The sequence below is a fragment of the Colletotrichum graminicola genome (genome assembly GCF_000149035.1).
Source record: "Colletotrichum graminicola M1.001 genomic scaffold supercont1.4, whole genome shotgun sequence".
In the NCBI taxonomy this organism is placed as follows: Eukaryota; Fungi; Ascomycota; class Sordariomycetes; order Glomerellales; family Glomerellaceae; genus Colletotrichum; species Colletotrichum graminicola.
This window is the reverse complement of record NW_007361008.1, coordinates 475,088-495,153: the sequence shown is the minus strand read 5'-3', so window position 1 is coordinate 495,153 and position 20,066 is coordinate 475,088. Positions and strand designations below refer to the sequence as shown.

Here is a 20,066-nt window from a genome sequence, read left to right as displayed (position 1 = left end):
GCTGCAGCATTCTTCCATCAAGCGAAGCAGGAGCCATCATGCAAGCCCCGCGAGAAGGCGCCCTGTCAGATGCCGCGCTCCCGCCACGCACTGGACAAAGCTCATGCCCCGTGCATAACGCTAGCTGGGCAGCCCTGACCAATATTTCCTGCACGATCTGGTCGTCCTCAGCCTCCAACAGCCAATCCGGGGGAAGATCAACCCTCTCACAAGATTTTAGATCCCTGCTGCATCACAGGCGCTAAGAAACGGTTGGTCCCGAAGCCCTGCACGAGGCTTTGAGTCGTCACACCTCTCGGTCGAATCAGCGTGGGAGAAGGCACAAAGGATTCTCGACCGATGGGCAAGACGCTAAAAGACGTACGAGAACAGAAAGACGAGGCAGGCAGACAGGTAGGTAGGTAGGTAGGTACACTACTGAGGAGAAGACAGGAAAAAACCACTGCTGAAAATTGAATAGACAAGCAGTCAACCGCGCCCCTGTCCTTGTACCCTCACTATCCGCACCCGATTTTTCGCGCCGATTGTGCCGAAATCCTGAAAGCTCGGACGGAGCGGAGCAACTTGCACGACATCTCCCGCGATGCCATTATACCCCCTGGCTTGCTGCACCCAGCACCAGATTTGTCAGTAGTCGGGTATCGATGCCCAAGTACTGGTCGGTGATTTTTGGTACTCCTCCGCCGTCGAAACCCACAAACACCTTCTTTCCTTTTGTCAACATGGGTGGATACCTGTCTTCTCGCCTATGGTCCCGTACGATTCGAGGTATTTTCCCTCTTTTTATCGGTCTCCTCGGACTACAAGCCTTCAGCGCCCGCGGGTTCTTCTCATGCACGACATGTACCAGCCAATCCAGGCGTTGGCCGCCATTCCCTGCTTTCTCATTCGTGGATCATCTCCATCTTCTAGATGGAGATCTCCTAGAGAGAGAGAGAGAGAGAGGCCTGAATGAAGAGGCTAGTAGGCGCGGGATTGGACATCAAAAAGACACGACTCTGATCAGGACCTCGGAGAAACCGTCGGTCTTGGACACAATGGCCTTGAAGATCTTTCCCGGAACGTCTCCAGGCTGATTGCCATATTTGATGAGACCTGGTAGGGTTTCCAACCGCCGACAAGTCATGTCCCGCACATCGGCATCCACCATGCACCCGTGGAGCGAGGCTCTTCACATGGGATGATCGGATGCATCCAACATGTTTGTCAGACACAGTGCTGCCTACCATGCTGAAAAAGATTGATAGGGGCAGCAAGGTTGTTCCGTATCCATGTAATCCCACGGCTTCTTGGTCGGCTTTTACTGTTGGCTCCGTCTACACTGGCTCTAGTGGTTATGTTGGTGGTTGGCTAGCCCCGTGCAAGTACGTACGACCTAGGCCCACGGCCGCTCTATTCTGCAAGGGTCAGCCCAGCTAGACATTGTTCTGGTCTTCAGTTACTCGGCCCACGAACGTCTCTTGTCAAGCCGTGCCATCGCAGGCCATCTTGGCGGCCGAGAGGGACATACGACGTATAGCGACACCACTTGGCGCAGAAGAGGGCACAACAGGAAGGAGCAAGGGCAAAGCGATGCCCGTCTGTCTGTCTGCCTGCCCGCTTGCAGTTCCAGCTGTGAAAGGCTGTAAGCGGGAGCAGCCACAGTCGCCCATCATGATGTTTTCATACAGCCGGTATTGGAGACCAACGGCTGCACCAGCCAGGACCCGGGCAGAGGCCAGTGGACGCGGTATCGACAGCCGACAGCCGACAGCCGGGAAGGCGTATGGTCAGAATGGTACATGGTCGCAGGCAAGGTTGGCATATCGAGTTGGGCAAACACCAAGTGGACTCCATGTGCGGTTCTGCATGTCTCTGCATCGCGTGTGGACCGGATGGTTGAGGGTGACATTGGCCCCCATGGCCCACCACCCAAAGGTCAGCAATGACAAGCAACGGCATGGCATGCATGCGTTGACCGTGTGTCCCGTTGAGTCGCTCGACAGATGTGGTCACCCATGTCGTCCATCTCGAAGCTGGGCCCTCCTGTCCTGGACCTAGCCATTCCTATTCTATTCTCGTGTGGGACGAACTGGGAATGCGACCGCCCTCGCGGCCCAATCCCATTGGAGGCTGTAAGCGCAGGTCCAAGTCTTACGGAGTCAGGTCGAGGTGAAGGCGGCTGGCTGGTCGGCCTACCTTGTGCCCTAGTTTTCGTTAGTCTGGGTGTAGTAGAGAGAGACTCACTCTTTCGGGAGCATGGGTGCACACACACGCACACGCACACGCACACATACACACACACACACACAGCTTGATCTGGGTGTAGCCAAATTTAGAACATGACTGCTGGCTGGCTGGCTACGTAGCCAACAGTAGGCAGGCAGACCAGCCAAAGGCCCGTTGGTCGAGCAAAGAGGAGGACGGCCATGATGAGGGCGGCCACAATATAAGACTTTGGGCCATCCATCGCCAGCATTTGGATTCTGGCCTCTCCTCTCGTTGATCTGTAGAAGTCAAGAAGAAGGAAAGTGATCCAAGTGTTGTTCAAGGTTGTTTTCTCTGTTATTCATCATTCTGTTTTTTGCTACCATCCCTCCACACTCGTCCGAAACCCCAACCACTCGAGACAATCGCAAGCCGGACTTGCTCGACAAACAGTCATTCATTCGATAATACCGAACCACACACCCATACAACAGTCATTTTCGATTCTGCCCAGCGCGCCGCCTCGTTACAGTTTTCAAAGCGAAATCTGAGCACCCAAGAAATCATTCCTGCGTCGAACCGGAGAGAAAATCGACAGGGAACAAAACAATAATTCAATAATCTTGATACGACCGTGATTTGGGTTTCGGGAAACTCGACAAGCCCATTCGACAAACAACCCGGTCTCTCATCTCAAATTGCCTTGACAGCGGGCGAGTGAACAGACGTTTTCTGGCCACAGACTCACTTCTTCCCCCTCTTCTCAATATCCAGGTCGCCCCGCCTTATTCGCTTGGCTACCAGGAAGGAAACAGAGAGCACTGAGGAACGGACAGACTGCCGCAGCCTCCCCTCCCCGCCCCCCCTCTCTCTCTCTACTCGTTCACACGCTTCATTTGGTGCACACAAATCAGAAGGAGAAGCACGCACCACACGCACTTGCACCCCCCCCCCCGAACCCTGGTTGTTCTTTCCCTGGTCCAGTGCACAGTACAGCCCGCTTCAGGCCCATACAGTGCAACGGTTCATTCTCACCCCCCTCCCCCCCTGGTCCCTGAATCCCGGCCTAGACGGTTCATCACTGCACACCACACCCACCCCCCTCCTCCCTCTCTTCCTCTCCACCCCAGCCAACCAGCCAGCCAGCTCTAGCTCTGTCTTCGCTGCTCGGCTTGTCATTCAACGCAGGTACCCCCATCGCGAGATAGAAGGGTACAAATGTCAACTCTACCCCCCAACCACATTCGATCCGACTTCATGAGATCAACAGCTGCAGTCAACATGGCGGTCGCATCATCTGCGAAGGCCAAGTCGGCCTGCAAAGCCAACAGCAACAACAATGCCACCTCCAACAAGGCGAAGTCACAGATGCACCGTCGTTCAAGAACAGGTACGTTTATCTATCTACCTATGCTTGCTTGGCTCTACCTTTTTGTCTTCCACCTCCAAAGCCATTAAGCTTCTATCACACGAGCAAACTCTCTCGCTTGACTTACACCCGAGTGCCACTTACACCGGCTTCTCGCCTCCTTCCACCCAACCATATCCACTTGCTCTCCCACTCAACTAACATAGCTCGCTTGAACTCTCGATGCTAATCGCCTTTCTTTTCAGGATGCTACACCTGCAGACTGCGCCGCAAGAAGTGCGACGAGGGCTCGCCAATGTGCTCCGCTTGCAAACACCTCGGTTTGACATGCGAATACAAGCGGCCAATGTGGTGGAGCAACAACGACGCTCGCCGCAAGCACAAGGACGACATCAAGACGATCATCAAGCGCAAGAAGCTTTCCGAAAAGGCGTCACACACGATCCAGACTTCCGTCGGCTCGCCCCCGGGTCTGTCGCACTCGCTTCCCACCTCTGCCACCTTCTCCGACCCCCTTGACCGCACCCGCTCTGCCTCGATCGACTCGCACTTTTCCACGGCTTTCAACTTCAACAGCCCGCCAACTGTCGGTGTCGACTATGGCGCCTACAACCCGCAGATGCACCCTGACTTCATGTACAGCGGCTTCCCCTCACCGTATGAGATTGATGTCAAGACGGAACGCCAGGTTTACATGAACGACGTGCCCACCCTGAGGGAGTCGACCATTTCCACCTTCAGCACCTTTCACACTCCTCCTCCACCAGGAACCATTTTGCCCTCGTCTGTACCGCTCGATGGCGAATGGACCGAGCAGGTTTATTCAGAGCGCAAGGAATCTCTCAGCGAGGAGACCCTCAACGTCAACTTCTTCGACTTCTCCCATGGCCCAGCCATGTCCAACCGCCAGGTCGCAATTGAGCTCGACGACAACGACCAACGCCTGCTGGACCACTTCATCCAGTTCGTCCTGCCCACCATCTTCCCCATCCTCGACACCAACCAGCACGGCTCGGTCGGCTCTGATCTGATCCTCCCCGCCCTTCAAAGCAACAAGGGCTACCTGCACTGCTGCTTGAGCATCGCCGCCCAACACTACAAGGCGACGATGAACGTAACCGGCGACGAGATCGACCAGGACATCATGCGCCACCGCTATGCCACCATCTCGGCCCTTTGCGATGCTCTCACCAAGGACGAGAACCACCAGGAGATTCTCGATGCTGCCTTGGGTCTCATCTTCTTCCAGTGCGTCGTCGGCCGCTTGGACGACGCGCTCCCCGACATCCCATGGCACCAGCACTTCCAAGCTGCCATCAGCTTGGTGCAGAAGCTTGACCTGCCCCGCCTGGTCTCGGACCCCAATGAGCAGATGAACCAGACGCCCTTCAACATGACCTTGACGTCTTGGATCGACATTCTGGGCGCGACAATGCAGGGACAAGCACCCACCTTCGCCCACACCTACCGCGAGAAGCACCTGTCAAACAACCCCAGCCTCGGTCTCCGCGAGCTCATGGGCTGTGATGACCGTGTCATGTACCTCATCTCTGAGATTGCCTGCCTTGAGGCTCTCAAGGGCAGTGGCATGGACGACATCACCCTCTGCCAACACGTGCATGCACTTGGCGACCAGATCAACCTCACCGAGATAGGAGAACCCGGTCCCAAGATGCCTTACAACAACAACGGAAGCCTTTCGCCGAAGCAACTTTCAAAGAACATGACGGCCGCTTTCCGTCTTGCCGCGCGCATCTACCTATGCAGTTTGGTGCCCGGCTTCAACCCCGCGCAGGCCTCCTGCGTCGGTCTGGTTGAGAAGCTCGCCAACGTCCTCCAACTCATCCCCTCGGGGCCTGGAGGATTCGACCGCAGCCTCGTCTGGGTCTACCTCGTCGGCGGCTCTGTCAGCTTGCCTGGCAGCTCCTTCCGTGCCCTCTTTGAGGACCGCGTTGCCCAACTTGGTGACGTCTCCGACTGCGGTTCATTCGGCCGCGTCGCCTCGCTCCTTAACGAAGTCTGGATTCAGACGGGCAGCATCAAGAGCAGCGACAGCTGCGCTGGCAGCCCTGGTTCCTCCTCGGGATCGGAGGCGGTAGCATACATCCACTGGCGGGATGTCATGCAGATGAAGGGCTGGGACTTCTTGTTGATCTGATGGCCTGGCTGGTCCCGGGCTTGACAGATTACCAGCACTCACCGGTCCTCGTCTGCATGGTGTGCGTACCGCCTTCGTAATGTGATGCAGGCAATCGCCCATTCCCTTTCACGCGGACCAGGACGCTACTGCCAGCCAGTTTCGCTCTGCTGGATACACTATTATCTTCTCTCTTCTACTTTTTTTTTTTCATTCTTTTTTTTTTCACATTTTGATACCACAATTATTTTATTCCACCTCCACATTTATACCGGCCTTTTCAAGGTTGCTCTGGGGTTACTAGAAGGACACGCCGCAAGGCATACGGAGCGGACATGAACAACGAGAGCGAAGACACTTGGACTACACTTTATTCTGGACACTTTCCTGGGTGAGGGTGCGCGGGGCAGCTGGGCCTGGCTGCTGGGATGATGGATGACGATGATGACGGAAAAAGGACCGCTGGGATGGGGCCTTTGGAACATGCAATTGGGAAACATGAGATGCGACGAACGGCTTTTTTCTCCCTTTATCAGACGGAAAACTATCTTCATTCCGTCTTAGTTCCGTCTGATGATGTATTCGATTTCGGCTGTCAATGGGTATACCGCATCATGAGCATGGGAAATGGGCTTCATCGGCGTTTGTTTGGGACATGGGAATAGCATTTCGGTGCATCTGGACTGGATCGGATGGATCAAAGAGAAGAGCTCTGGGAGCTGTGATGGGCTAGCTTCCCTGTTGACTTCTTCACTTTGGGGCTCGATCGGCGGCCTCGCTCCACGGAGCATTGGACGCCGGATCGAGCAAGATTGGGATTCATGTAATACCAAGTTATACCCAACAATCTTTTTTATAAAAAAGCAAATACTTGAAATCATTCACAACGGTTCCCGCTTGCGCTTAATCAATTTGCCAAGGTGACGATGGAGAGCAACGACCTCTCACGCAGTCAAGTTCTGCTCTTGGGCCGAGCGAGCGCTATTATCTCACGCCCTGGTCCATGCTAGGGATTTCCGAGCGGCTTACTGCTCATGGCGGCGACCAATATGTACCTACCCCACCGCCACCACCTTCCCTTTTAAAAGCACTTCGGCCGAAGCTTACCTCGCAACGGACGGGAAGAAGGGGGGGAGGCGGAAGGAAAGTGCGAGGCGGGGCGGGGGGAGGTCAGCAAACCGAATTTGGGAGGACGATGCTCGGCAGAAGACTTTTCCACTAAAAAAGCAAACTCAAAAAGCAAAGAGAGGCAGATAGAGAGATGGATGGAGAGTGTATGTATGATGGTACCTATGCGGGCGGCCGATTGAGGAGTGACAGTACCCTCCCCCCTCCCGGTCGAGTTGCAAAGGAATGGCGTCGACAGCTTGGGCCCCCCCGCACGAAGATGGCCAGATAGTATCATATCATTGTTCACGGGCGCGCGTGTGTTGTCTCTACTCTCTCCCGCAATATGCAAAAAATTTTGCCTGCCCATTGGGTCTCCCCCGGTCGAGGTTCGAACAGAGCGAGAGAGCAATGATGGCCGCACTAGGAAAGCACTTCTACACGCTGTGCTGCGCCGCGGCCCCGCCTTGGTACCGTTCTGTGCTGCACTTTCCTGGACTGGACTGCTTTGGCGACTAATGGGGTTCCTGTAAGGGGGAGGCAGAAGGGGGGGGGGGGGGGGGGGGGTCGGGGTAGTACAACGACGACGGGCTCGTGTATGTGAGTGAGTGGTAGTCTGTACAGTCACCGAGGTCCGCACTTGCGTCCACCCCGATAGCGGTGAATCAGGAACACGCATGGTAGGGCTCGGTGAGCTTGGGGGTGAGAGGAGGGGGGAAGGTGTGTGTGTGACTCTTGGGATTTGCTCACCTGACGTCTTCTCGGGTTGTGGACGCTGGTTCCTTGTGGTGGCTGTCTTTGCCGGGTTTCTCGATTGGGAAGTCCCCCGTTGTCCCAGGGTCGTCGAGCAAGAAAGACGGAGGGGGTGAGAGAGACCGGTGGACGATAGCCGTGTCGACGACGTCAGGGCGATGGGTGATAGGGCGATGCGGGCATAGAATGTGGAACGTGCGAGCGATGCTGGTGAACTACAGTCTGTCCCGCCCGCACAGTCGCGAACGTCTGCCGTGTTCATTGGCATGGGGAAGACGAAGAGGATAGATAAGTCAGCTGGGGGCGTGGATGGGGGGCGTATCGTATCATCTCTAGGCCTTTCGGGAGTGGGTGTAGAGAAAGATGGTTCGAGAGACCGGGACCGGGTCACAGTATCGAGTTAACTGTGAAGAATCTACCTCATTTACTTTTCTTCTTCTTCACTTCTCACTCTCCGGTTTCTCACGCTCTGCCATCTCACATCTTTGGAGTACACTCCCCCCTTCGGCTGCAGGTGCTGGGGGGAGGATTTTTGTGGTTTGTGCGGGCATTCCTGGACGGCAAGAGACAGGGGGGAGGAAGGAACAACACTCGGGTGAATGGTCTCAGATGACGGAAAGGACATGGACATTCCCTGCACGCTACCCGTCCACTACCCGTACCCGCGAACTATCGCAGAGGAAAAGAGAAAAAAAAAAGGACGTTCACCGCCGTTTACGAGTCACAACGCACGTTGCGCGCGTGTGTGAATCATTGTGAATTGGCAACTGTACTGAATAGGGAAAACGGGGAGGGTCTAAACTAAACTATGGGGTTGGGGTACCCGGAGGGGGTTGTACGTAGCGTGGTGAGGTAGCGTACCTAGTCGGTAGTTCACACTAGGAAAACAGGGAAATGTGAGAGAAAAATGCGAGATATGCTCGAGGGTATTCACGTGATGGGCCTGACTGGGGCTGCGATTTGTCTCTACTTGGACGGCGCTGGCGAATTGAGCCGGCATCTTGACGTCCGTTTCCTCCATTGCTGGGGGCCCTTGCAACGAAAACAGACCACGGGATCGGAACGTGCATTCTGAAGAGTTTGGCGAATGCCGTGCTGTCGCGTGGGAGGGGTGTAAGGTCGACCATGTTGACGACAGTTGGGTACTCGCGGAGAGGGAGGGAGGGGCACGATGGCGAAAAGGACATGGGCAAGAGGCAAGGACTTTCATTGAGGAGCATGGCAAGGCGGATTTCTGGATTTCTGGTCGTGGTGTAGATCATGGAGACGCCAGATGGCCGGGCAAGGAGGGGGGGGCTTCGGGTCGGGATGGGACCGCTTTGGTGGGGCATTCGCACCTGGGACCCTTGAAAACCCATCGTGGAATGAGGGACCGACTTACACCTGCACACGCTCACCGACGGCGACAACGAGACACAGGCAGACGTGTGTGGGCACGGGACGGTTTGGACACGCCCCCCCCCCCCCTGCCCCCTTGATGAGCTGAAGCGACGTGGACGTCGGCGACGATGATGGTGACGACGATGCTACTACTACGGATAGGCCGAGGCCCGTAGACGTGGTAATGGGCCGGCGGCGTGTCCCCCTCTGGGAGGAGAAAGAAGACGGCACTTGAGTGGAGGATGGAGGATGTTTGTCTTCTGCCGGCCGCCGATCGGTCAAGGTGAGGGTTCTGCGTGGCGGTCTTGTGACCGTCGTCCGAGAAATGAGGGAGCCGATATGGCAAAAGGCCGGACACGGGACTGGACGAGACCAAAGTAGCGGTCGCAGTGGCTGGAACGATGGCGTACGTCACGTGTGGCTTGGTTCGGCGGGAGTGGCGGCGGGCCATTGGAGGTTGGAGTGTTCTCGGCGAAATCCAAAATCATGGTAATCAGGTACCTTGCTCCTCGAGTCGATGCTGACAGGTCAGTCACCGACCACGAGGGCCTCTTTGATGTTGGTCTCTTTACACTAGTGAAGTTTCCTGCGAGGATCCGAGGTTGGAAAAGCGGTTATAGATAGGCGCTTAGGAAAATAAAATACCTACCTTAGTACCTACTGACCTAGGTAGGTCAGTGTAGTTAGTCTACCTACTACAAAGAGAAGGAGAGACGGACGCTAAAAGAGACGACAGCGGGGGGGATGCAGGGGTCACCCCTAGACCAAGGCCTCACGACGCCACTGGCGAATCATACGCGCGTGTTTCTGGTGCGCGGCTACACTCTGGCACTCAATGACTGTTTTTGGGGACACAACTCTTGGGTTCTTAGTGCCGCTTGTTTCTTCACTGCGACTTTGTCGACCTCTCATGGCCCGTTTCTCGCCAACGAAAAAAAGGCGTCGGCCATTTGGCGACACGAGGAGCGCATAGGTACTTTGTACAACGTACCCCGTGGCCCCACAACGGAGGCCCTCGCCCTTCGTCGACAGCCTCTTGTTTTCCCCAACCCAGCGACTACCCATACCAGCACTGCCTCATGGCCAGACGTCGTGCCGCCCAATGTGAAGGCGGTAGGTGGTTGATAAACTGCAATTAGAAACACCCTTGTCACCGCTGCCGCTCATTTGCTCTTCTCCTTTTCCGCCAATGGTTTTGCGACTTCGGATGATCAGAGGTCGAATATCGGGCCCTTGACGCCCTATCAACTCTCTCTCACGATGACTTCACGGGGCTTGTTTGCTTCGGCACTGGCGACGTACGGCCTGCGCAACACCATTTCTCCACCATCTCCCTGCCCATAGCCCGACCGACCCCGGCCAGGCGAACGAACGGATGGGCGGCAGTGGCCCTGCGTTCCCATCGCGCCTGCATACGACGACTATTTGCAGACAGGCCCCTCGCAAGTCGCCGTCATGCCGCCCAGCGGCCGCTTGGTTGGCCACCGTACAGCCTACCTCGGAGGCGAGGTTGAGTGGCACCTCCCTTTGGGCAGAGGTGATGCTCCTTCGTTTCGAGCCGTGCAAGAGGATGAGCGCTGAGTCTGCAGTGCTTCTTCTTTTTCCCCCGCTTACCTTGGGAGCCCTCCGCCGAGTGGCAGAGGTAGGGGTCGAAAATAATGGCCCTTGCCGCCTTACCGCGATATCAAGCCCACACCCAGAAAGATTGGGTTTGGGTGAGTTCTGCGCGGTGCCCAGTGGAAACAGAATCGTCATCCGTCGGGCCATCGCCTGACTCTTCTCTTCACTTTGCTTGCCAAATCTTTCTATTGACGTCTTCCTTCTGAAGTCATCATTGCCTGTTCGTCTTGCCATCGATCCTTTTTTGTGGCCTCTCGCCCACACCCGTGTACTACTGCGTGGTCGTTCCTTGTCTGACATATCATTGTCTGGGAATAACGACAAATTCATTGTGCGCTCGCGAACAATCTCACACGAAACATCTCCCGAGCTCGATTTATTTCTATACCTCTGTGTCCCCTATACGACGAGCGTATCGGAGCCTCCCACCCGTCTTTTGTCATGCACTCGTTGACACAGCTCGCTGCCTGACTCTCCGACTTACACGCCTCCCAACAAACGCGACTGACTCCGCCGCAAGAGCCGTGTCCAACACGAGCGCTCCAACGCCGGCGAGAAACACATAGCTGAAAGATCACCGCTACTTTAATACTTTACTTCATATCAAGTGTGGCCATGGCGAGACTACGAAAACGCACACGAGCCACGGTGCTCTCACTTCTCCTCGCCTCCGCCCACGCCGCTTCCATCCCCTCCGTCTTGGCACGGCAAGAAACATGCGCCGCCAACGGCTTCTCCCCCTGCGGCAATGGCCTCCCAGGCAACTTTTGCTGCGGGACAGGGACAAAGTGCATCACCCTGGCCGGGAACACGACCGTGCTCTGCTGCCCGGAAGGGAGCACCTGCGATAGAATCTCGCCCATCACCTGCAACATCGACCTGCAGGACCCCGCGACGCATCCCGATGCGCAGATCAAGACAACAGCTCTCACCGGCAAGCTCGCCACCTGCGGCGTCGACAAGTGCTGTCCCTTCGGGTACACCTGCAATCAGAACCAGCAGTGTGTGATAGACCCGGACCAGACCAAGAAGCCCGAGATTGTGTCCACCTCCATCCCCGGCCCAACATCCACAGGCGCCGCCCCGACCGTCATCCCTACCGACATCCCTACCGTCATCCCTACCGTCGTCCCTACCGTCAGCCCTACCGTCATTCCCACCACCATCGCCGCCAGCGCAACTCCCGACAACATCAACAACAACGGCAACGACAACAACGCGGACGGCAACGCCTTCCCCACCGCCATCGTTATCGGCGTCCTCTGCGGCGTGCTGGTGGGTGTAGGTCTCGGCGTTGCCCTCCTTCTCTTCCTCGCCCGCCGCCGTCGCCGCAACGCTCCGTTCCAAAATGAGAAGAAGCGCAGCGGCGCCCCGCGGCCCTCGACGTCAACCTCGTCCTTTGGCAACATCATCTCCGACCCCATCCCCATATCCGACTCCACAGTCCGGACCGATTTCATCCTCAAGACCCCGTCCACAGTTAACTCCCGCGGGTTTACCACGTCCCCGACTCGTTACGGAGCCAGCGGCGCCGGACACCACACCCGACTGTCGTCGACGGCGACGACGCTGGCGCACCAGCCCATTGGCCTCGCCCGCAGCGACTCCGCACCGCGGACGCCGCCAAACAAGACGCCGGAGCGCGGTGTCCCCGTTCCACCTATCCGCGGCATGCGCCCCAACTCCGGATCCCGGCGACACCACCCTTCAAGTGTTCCGAGCCCGCTCTCCCCACCGAAGCCGGGGTACATCCCGCGCGAGCCAAGCAGCGAGAGCATCAATGTGTTCGCGGACCCGCGGACAGTCGGGGGCGAGAGGCCCGGTGCGAAGAGGATGACGACGTTCACCGACATGATGGAGGAGGCGGAGCTCGGGGAGGTGAGGAGGGGGAAGCCCTACGTTCTGCAGACGCCGCAGATGCCTTCGAAGATGAACCATGTAATCTGAAAGGGAAAGTAAGACGGGATATCTGTCTCTGGTAAGGTGCAGGGGGTTGTGTGTGTGCTTCCACGATACTGTCTTTTTGTAATATTCGTACACTGTCCTTCGATTCTTTTCTGTTTTTTTCCCTCTTTTTTTGGTGAAGAGACATGCTGGGTTCATGGATTTGCGGGAAGGGAAAGGGGGGCAGATGTATTAGACAATCGCTTTATTCATGTTTCATAGATGTTTTTTTTTTAGAGCGTTGGGGGGAGATGGTTTTACCTTACCGGGCAACTGGGCGTTCTTGTGTTTTCTTTCGGATACCTTAGGATTATATACCCACGGTCGCTTTCTTCCTTTATAGTCGGCAGTCGCGACGTTTTCTCATTTGGAGGCCTGACGATGAGTACAAGGTCAGGATACAATTTCTCTTGCAAAAAAACCCCTTTTAGTAGGCGCCTTTGTTCTCCCCGGTGATAATGCGGTAGGTAAAAGATAAGCTGGGAAGAACATGCAAGCCCTCCCTACTCTACCTCCCCGGGTAAGCTGGAAAACTTACACGTCAAGGTGGAAGGTGAAACGTACAGAATACCTTGCAACATCATGGTTGACTTTATGATCTCTGTACTATAGGTAGTCAAGTGATTCTCCGACGGCTTCCGTTAGCCTACCTGTGTGGGCGGTAATGGGTGTTTCATGGTGAATGAGGAACGGGATCGTCGAGGTGGTACGCTACTGTCCCTTTTCCGTGTGCTTGCTTATTCACAGTGCAAACGGACAGGATAACAAGATGGGCACTGGGTATCTCACAACCTGAAGACGCCCCTTCCCCATCTGGTATACCTCACCCTCCACCCTAACCTAGCAGAAGACAAGCATAGGCCACACTACACTGCCTATCCAAGCACAACATAATCCAACCCATCAACCGGTATACAGGGGAGCATTGAAATAAGCTTGAATGTAAAGATATTAAACCATTAAAAAAAACCCCCAGGCTAGAAAACGACCAGAAAGTTCGGTCTCAGAGTTCTACCCCAGCTGTAAGCGGACCCTGCCTGAAGCGGGTATCGAACAGAGAGAGACTTATCCCAGCCAGTGTTGAACAGCTCGGCTACCGCTTCCCGGAGTGTCACATCGATGGGATATTCTTGGGGGGAAGTTTGTGATAAGGGCAGTGAGGGAGAGGGGGGACGGGCTGAGGACCGTGGCTGTCTGGTCTGAGGCTGGGGATGAGAGAACGCGCGGGTGGGGTGGGACGGTTTGACTGTTACCGTGGAACGACCGAAGGGAGGGGGGAGGGAGGGGGGCGTAACGAGGAGGGCTGGGGACGTAAACGGGAATCGGGACAAGAACAGGCACTTTCGGTAAAGGTACGCTGGATTGGTGACTCGGGGCTGTCAAACGACACAGTGAGGCAAGATAGGGAAAAAGGAACAAGGTGTAAGCAACGCCAGAAAGGGCTATTCATGTTGCGTTTATATATGCTTCTCAGATACCACTACAATCATGCAATCCATTTAAGGAACTATACAGGTCATATAATCTTGATACGTGGGTTTCCGGATAAAAACCACCAGCTTTCACTGCCAGATTCACGTTCTCCACGTATTCCATTTCCGTTCCGCGGGTTGTTTGCCCTCCCCTACAGACCAACGGCCTAGAATATATCAATCGCAAGGCGGCAGCACCTATAAAGGAGGCAAGGGTCTCGACTCTCGTCTCTCGCAATCTTATTGCTTGAGATAGCTCGTGATGGGGGGAGGGAGGTGCAAACATCCTTGGCTGGTATGCAGCTCAGCTGAAGAATAACGGCTACCGTAGCCAGGAGGCCTGACTCTGTTTGGTGGATGACAAGCTTCCTTTCCAAGGCGTCCTCGGATCCGCTCAGCGGGGTGAACAGCAATGGCAGAGCCCCCCTGACAGACATGAGGGCCTCCTCTGCATGGACTGAACGACAGCCGCCTTGCTCAGGAGAATGGGGCTCGGGGCGCGCAGCGAAGTTGGTCGCGTCCGAGTGTAGCTAGTCAGTCAAGGTGGTACATCCAAAACCGGCTGGGGAATGGGCAGCCACGTCGTCCGATGGGGGCACGCCCAGTCTGGGGAGACGATGCTCTGAAACCCCTCCAGTCGACGCGACTGGATTTCATCGGATCGACCAAGCTTAGTATGGCCGCTTATTGATACATGTTCTATTGTCTATAGTTTCAGTCGCATGACGATGCGGAGATTGCGTTACATATAATTTACATCGGCGTAGCTGCACCGGTCAAGCGTGGTCATCCTTGATGCCCCAGCTGCCGACCAACGCCATCGCCTTGTCATCGCCCCGGGCAAGACGGTCGTCCTGCAGGGTATCCGCCAGACACTGCCACGGGTCGCGGCTGCCTCCCCACTTCAGGAGGTTCTCCTTGAGCCGCTCGCCGTTGGCGCGATCGAGCGCCTTGCCGTCCGACCCAGCGCGGAACACCACGCGCCAGACCCGCTCGGCCAGGACGCGGTCGAAGACGTAGCTGTAGTAGGTGCTGCCGTACCCGTGCAAGTGGCCGAAGAACCCCTGCCAGCACGTCCCCGGGGGGTCGGGGCCGCCCTGGGAGTACTGTCTCTGCAGGTTGTGGTAGACCTGAGTGGAGTCAAACGACGGGCTGGCGACCTCGGGTGCGTGATAAGACTGATCAAGGAGGGAGAGGAGGATTTGGTTTTCCGTGTCGATGCCCTCGAAGCGCTTCGCCAGACGGATCCTCTCGGCAACCATCTGGTATGGCAGGGGCTCGTCCGTCTTCCAGTGTCTTGCGAAGAGTCCCAACACTGACGGGTCGGCTGCGAAGTGCTCCATCAGCGTAGACGGGAGCTCGGCAAAGTCGGTCGCGCATCTCGTGCCCGAAACGTTCTGGAGCTTGGTGCGGGCCAAGATCGAGTGAATGGCATGCCCCATCTCGTGAAAGAGGGTCTCGACCTGGTAGTATGAGAGAAGCGCCGGCGCGGAGCTGCCAGCGTCGTGCTTGGGGAAGTCGCAAACAAGCGCAATGGTGGGCAGCTGCATCAGCACGCCATCCTGCTGCAAGCTCTCCATACCGTCGTTGGCAGCTTGCTCGGGTCTCTCGAACTTGGGCATGTCGGCGGTGGCATTATGCAAGTCTTCCGCGGCCTCTTGGACTTCGTACGGGGCGATGGCTCGGGAGCAGCGCACTGTAAAGTGGGCAGGGTTGGGCGACTTGTCCTCCCTGAAGAACAGATCGCAGTACAGGACGGCAATCAGATCGCCGGTATCCGTAACAACATCAAGTCGCCGCACGTCCTCGTGCCATGTCTCGCCCGGCTGGGACTCCTTAGGCTTAAACTGGATACCGTAGAGACGGGTGAATAACCTGGACATGCCCTGCATGACGGTTCCGATTGAGAAGAAAGAAGGGAGATGATCGGGATGACGGACTGGAAGCCTCATTTCGGACCGCACGCCGTCCATCAGGAAATCCTTGTCCCAGGGGTGAACTTGCGTAGCAGAGGCGTCCAGTCGAGTCTGCTTCAGCTTTAAGAGATCCGCCATTTCCTCCTGGACGATAGGGCTGTTATACTTTTGCAGCGCCTGAAGAAATTGCATGACAGCGCCGGGGGACTTCGCCATCATCCTGTCTTTCAATGAAAGGTGAGCGTAGCTCGAGAAGCCCGCCAGGTTCGCCAGCTCGGACCGGAGTTTGAGCATCGTCTCCAGCAGACGAACTGTCTGCTTTGAGGCGGTGCGCATCGCGGTGTACACCTCCTTCCGCGTCCCATCGTCCTTAACGCTACGGAGCGCGGCCTGAGCTTCAGGTCCGGTGGTCGGGAGGCGCAACTTGCCCCTCATGGTGAGCGCGCGAGCGATTCCGGGATACAACCCGTAAAAGTTGGACGAAGGGAGGACGATTTCCCTCTTCGCAGGCGACATTTCCGAGACAAACATAGAACCAACCTCGCTGATCTGTTGCGAGAGGTCGACGAAACGATCTCGCTCCTGTTGCGGCAAGTCGACAGCCGACTTGGTGAAGTCCAACTTGAGAATCTCCGCAACAGTCCTCTCCTCCTCCGACCATACCGCAACAACGTCGGGCTGCCCCATGGCCTTCACCAGCTGATCGCTCAGCCCGGTCATCGTGTTCAGCTGGTTCATGTACTGATAAACCATGGACCAGGCGCCGGCAGCTGCTTGTTGGAATCGAGGGTCTGGGTGCGTCATTCTGACAAAGTCGGAGAGATCGAGGACTCGGCAAAGGAGGTCGCTTAGGCGGTCAAGGTCCTTGACGATGGCCTGGTACTCGGATACGCTTGACGCATGGAGGACACGATGGACGATCTTCTGCGCCTTCTCCAAGCTCCTGCGGGCGAAGACATAAAAGCCGTTCGGGCTGGTGAGATATCGGTTCTTGAACAGGCCGACGCTGGGCCCGGCAGCCTTGAATGCTTTCGCGACCCGGTCGGGGGAGTCGAATAGCTCGCGCAGGATTGCATCGTCGGTATTCCTACCCGGGGGTGAGTGGTCGGCGGTGATACTCGAGGGCGCGGCGCCGGAGACGGCGGCCATCCATCGGCGCGGCTGGCCCCGGGAAGCTTGCCGAACACATCGGGTGCAGACCCAAAGGCTGCGGCTTGGAGACTTGAACATTATTTGCAGCACGTCGAGATGACAACCATTGCAGCAGGTGCGGACTAAGAGGCAGTACAAAAACAAGCAGCAAGAAAGAGCGAGGGCGATGGTAAAAATGACCAAGAACCGCAGCTGGAGAAATACGTAGGGAAAATTATTGGGAATAACCAAGGCATTGCCGGGATGTCATCCGGACTCGATCGAGGATGGGACTTTTTTTTTTTTGTGCAAGGGTGTGCAAGTGCATAATCGAATTCCCGAGCTCCGGAAATAGCCGCAGCGTGGGCCTGGCATTGGCTACTTGGAAGGCGCCTGTGCATCATTCCATGACATCCAAATAATTCTCGCGAGACCAAGAACCAATTCCCTCAATCGACCAATTGAGTGGACCATGGCTGCTAGAGTGTTGCTACAACGGGTAAGCATTTCTCGTCGATTATCTTCCGTTTGATTTGACTGCTGATATTGACCGGATAGCGCGCCGCGCCGTTAGCAGCGACGGTGATGCTGGGAGGATTCGCCCTGGCCCCCCGAAATGCCTACGCTGAAGCTCCCGAGAGCGGCCGGGTACGCCCGCAGGAGACAGAAGCTGTTGCAAGGCACGGTGCGCTGACATCGAAATAGTCCAAGAAGCCCATCTACGACGACCCGGAGCTCCCTGCGACGAGCGGAACTCTCCCTCCGATCCCCTGGACCGAGCAGCCTCCTCCGGTCGAAGAACCCAAGACCCGCGGGCCTACTCCCACCGACCGTCTCGCCGTCCAGATCGGCAAGGCGCGCCTGGCCCTCTACCAGTACGCAGTCGGCGCCGAGGATGCCGTCAACCGGACGATGGACAAGGCTTTCAACCTCGAGCAGTCCTTCACCACCACGGTCGCTTCCCTCGCCCCTCCCCGCGAGAGCGGCGAGAAGCTGATGCCCGGCGCCATCTACGTCCTCGTCGCTGCCATGGCCGGCAGCATCATCACGCGCAACCGTAGCATCGTCCTGCGTGCCACCGCTCCTCTGGCCCTCGGCATCACCGCCGGCTGGACCGTCCTGCCCATCACCATGGGCAACGTCTCCAACCTCGCGTGGAAGTACGAGCAGCGCTTCCCAGTCATCGCCCAGGGCCACCTCAAGCTCCGTGAGAGCATCGAGAACAACTGGCGGATGGCGAGGCTCCACAGCGAGATTGGTGTACGATATGTTGATGAGAAGGTCACGGACGCCCGGGAAACCGTTGAGGACTGGGTGAAGAAGGGCAAATAAAACAAGGTTGGGACTGTATCATAGAGGCGAAGAGAGTTGCTGCAAAGGGTTCCTTTGTAATCCACACATTTCATCAGCTTTGACACTGCTGTGTTTCGAGCCAAGCTGCCCAGTTCCGATGATATGTATTATGTATGTGGAAAGGTTCTATTTTCGATTATCCCTCGTCCCAATATTCTTGGGTTGCTCGTCAAAACGGCCTGACATATTGCTATGCTTTGTTCCGACCGGACCCGAACGCCTTTATATGCAAACCACCCTCTTGAGGTATCAAGATCCGTCATTTATATCTGGAAAGGAGCAGCAGTCGACTGAACTGGCTGGGCCGGGGGCGCTTCCGTCGGGGCGTTGACGCCCCGTTGAGACTTGTTGCGAGGAGCCTGGTTGGCACGGCTCTCGGCCATTTTGCCCCCAGCCGCCATGGCGCTTGGATTGCTCTTTTTGCCGCCCTTGTTTGGCCCCTTCTCCGGGTCGACGCCCTTGTTCAGGTCTGCCTGTTGGGCAAGCTCGACGAGGTCCTCGAGTCCGAGGGCGCGACATACCTGCGTGTAGCTCTTGCACTGGTGCATCTTCTGGTACATCTCACTCCTGCCCGGCACAATCTGACATAGCAAATACTTAGTGTTGCCGTATTTGTTGTCAACTTCCAAGGCGTACTTGACATAAGTCGCCGCGATTTCCTGCCAGGACGCAAGGCCTCCGTCCACTTTCGACCTGAAGCAGCTCGAGTTCGCCTCTGCCGCGGTCGCAATCATGGCGCCATCGACACCGTATTCTTTGATCAGGTCCACTGCGTGGTCTCGGCTCTCGACGTCGCCGTTCATGATGCAAGCAACGCCAGCCTCATGGCAGACTTCCGCGACCATGCGGAGTTGCTCACGGATCGCTCGCTCCCTGGGTCTCATTGGAGTCGTTCGGCAGTGAATCGTGAGGCCAGTGATACCGGTGGCGCAAAGTTTCCGCACAAGGGCCTCTGTCTGCTCCGGGGTATCCAAGAGGCGAATCTTGACGCTGATGCCAATTTCGAACTCTGGCATGATGTTTGCCACCAAAGCCTCTAATATCGCACAGAGTTTGTCGGGTGTCTTCAAAAGAGCCGCGCCCATTCCGCCACTAATGCTAAAGGGCTTGGGACAGCCAGCATTGACGTCAATACCAGCCACGTCCCCTGCGACAAGTCTGGCCGCCTGGACAGCCAAGTCCGGGTCGGCCGTTCCGATCTGAAAGATCAGCTTGCCCGCCTCTTTCTCGGGGTGTGTGCTAAAGACCAGGGCCTCGGGTATCGTCTTTGGCGGGTTCTTCTGCCCGAAGGAGGGGATCTTGGTCCAGTCGATCGTCTTCGTGACGGGGTTCACTCTGCGAGTAGTGCCGAGCATGGCCTTATCAACGGTTTCGGGGCCTGGAAGACCCGTGAGTGAAATTCCTATGTCGCCAGAAGTTTTACAACTTACCCCATACCAAGTCTGCACCATAGTGCAGGGCCAGGAGGCGGGAAGGAAGCTCGCCAGAGCGGACCATCGGCGCAAGAACGATCTTACCCCTATAGTCAACCCCACGACGGGGAATAGGGACTTTTTTAATGTCTGAGCCCATGGTCTTGAGCAGCGTGCGAAGGGACATGGCAAGAAAAGAAACTGAAGCTACATGGCTTTCGCCAAAAGAAGTCAAAGCATTCGGCGCAATCCGATGGTTGACTCTTCGGCGATGCCCTGACGGGG

General features: G+C 56.5%; 5 protein-coding genes across 5 annotated transcripts; 3 read left to right on the top strand and 2 right to left on the bottom strand.

Annotated features, from left to right (window-relative positions):
• Positions 1 to 3,468: 3,468 nt before the first annotated feature.
• On the top strand, positions 3,469 to 5,714 carry GLRG_01448 (uncharacterized protein; the record flags this gene model as incomplete). The annotated part of the gene is made up of 2 exons (XM_008092133.1): positions 3,469 to 3,577; positions 3,802 to 5,714. 2 exons carry the CDS (start codon positions 3,469 to 3,471, stop codon positions 5,712 to 5,714), a joined length of 2,022 nt encoding a protein of 673 aa, XP_008090324.1.
• Positions 5,715 to 11,168: 5,454 nt separating this feature from the next.
• On the top strand, positions 11,169 to 12,500 carry GLRG_01447 (uncharacterized protein; the record flags this gene model as incomplete). Its single annotated transcript, XM_008092132.1, has 1 exon — positions 11,169 to 12,500. One exon carries the CDS (start codon positions 11,169 to 11,171, stop codon positions 12,498 to 12,500), a length of 1,332 nt encoding a protein of 443 aa, XP_008090323.1.
• Positions 12,501 to 14,745: 2,245 nt separating this feature from the next.
• On the bottom strand, positions 14,746 to 17,115 carry GLRG_01446 (peptidase family M3; the record flags this gene model as incomplete). Its single annotated transcript, XM_008092131.1, has 1 exon — positions 14,746 to 17,115. The coding sequence occupies one exon, from the start codon at positions 17,113 to 17,115 to the stop codon at positions 14,746 to 14,748; it is 2,370 nt and encodes a 789-aa protein (XP_008090322.1).
• Positions 17,116 to 17,488: 373 nt separating this feature from the next.
• On the top strand, positions 17,489 to 18,348 carry GLRG_01445 (uncharacterized protein; the record flags this gene model as incomplete). Its single annotated transcript, XM_008092130.1, has 3 exons — positions 17,489 to 17,515; positions 17,575 to 17,664; positions 17,722 to 18,348. The coding sequence occupies 3 exons, from the start codon at positions 17,489 to 17,491 to the stop codon at positions 18,346 to 18,348; spliced, it is 744 nt and encodes a 247-aa protein (XP_008090321.1).
• Positions 18,349 to 18,632: 284 nt separating this feature from the next.
• Positions 18,633 to 19,968, bottom strand: GLRG_01444 (dihydrouridine synthase; the record flags this gene model as incomplete). Its single annotated transcript, XM_008092129.1, has 2 exons — positions 18,633 to 19,747; positions 19,800 to 19,968. The coding sequence occupies 2 exons, from the start codon at positions 19,966 to 19,968 to the stop codon at positions 18,633 to 18,635; spliced, it is 1,284 nt and encodes a 427-aa protein (XP_008090320.1).
• Between the last annotated feature and the right edge of the window lie 98 nt (positions 19,969 to 20,066).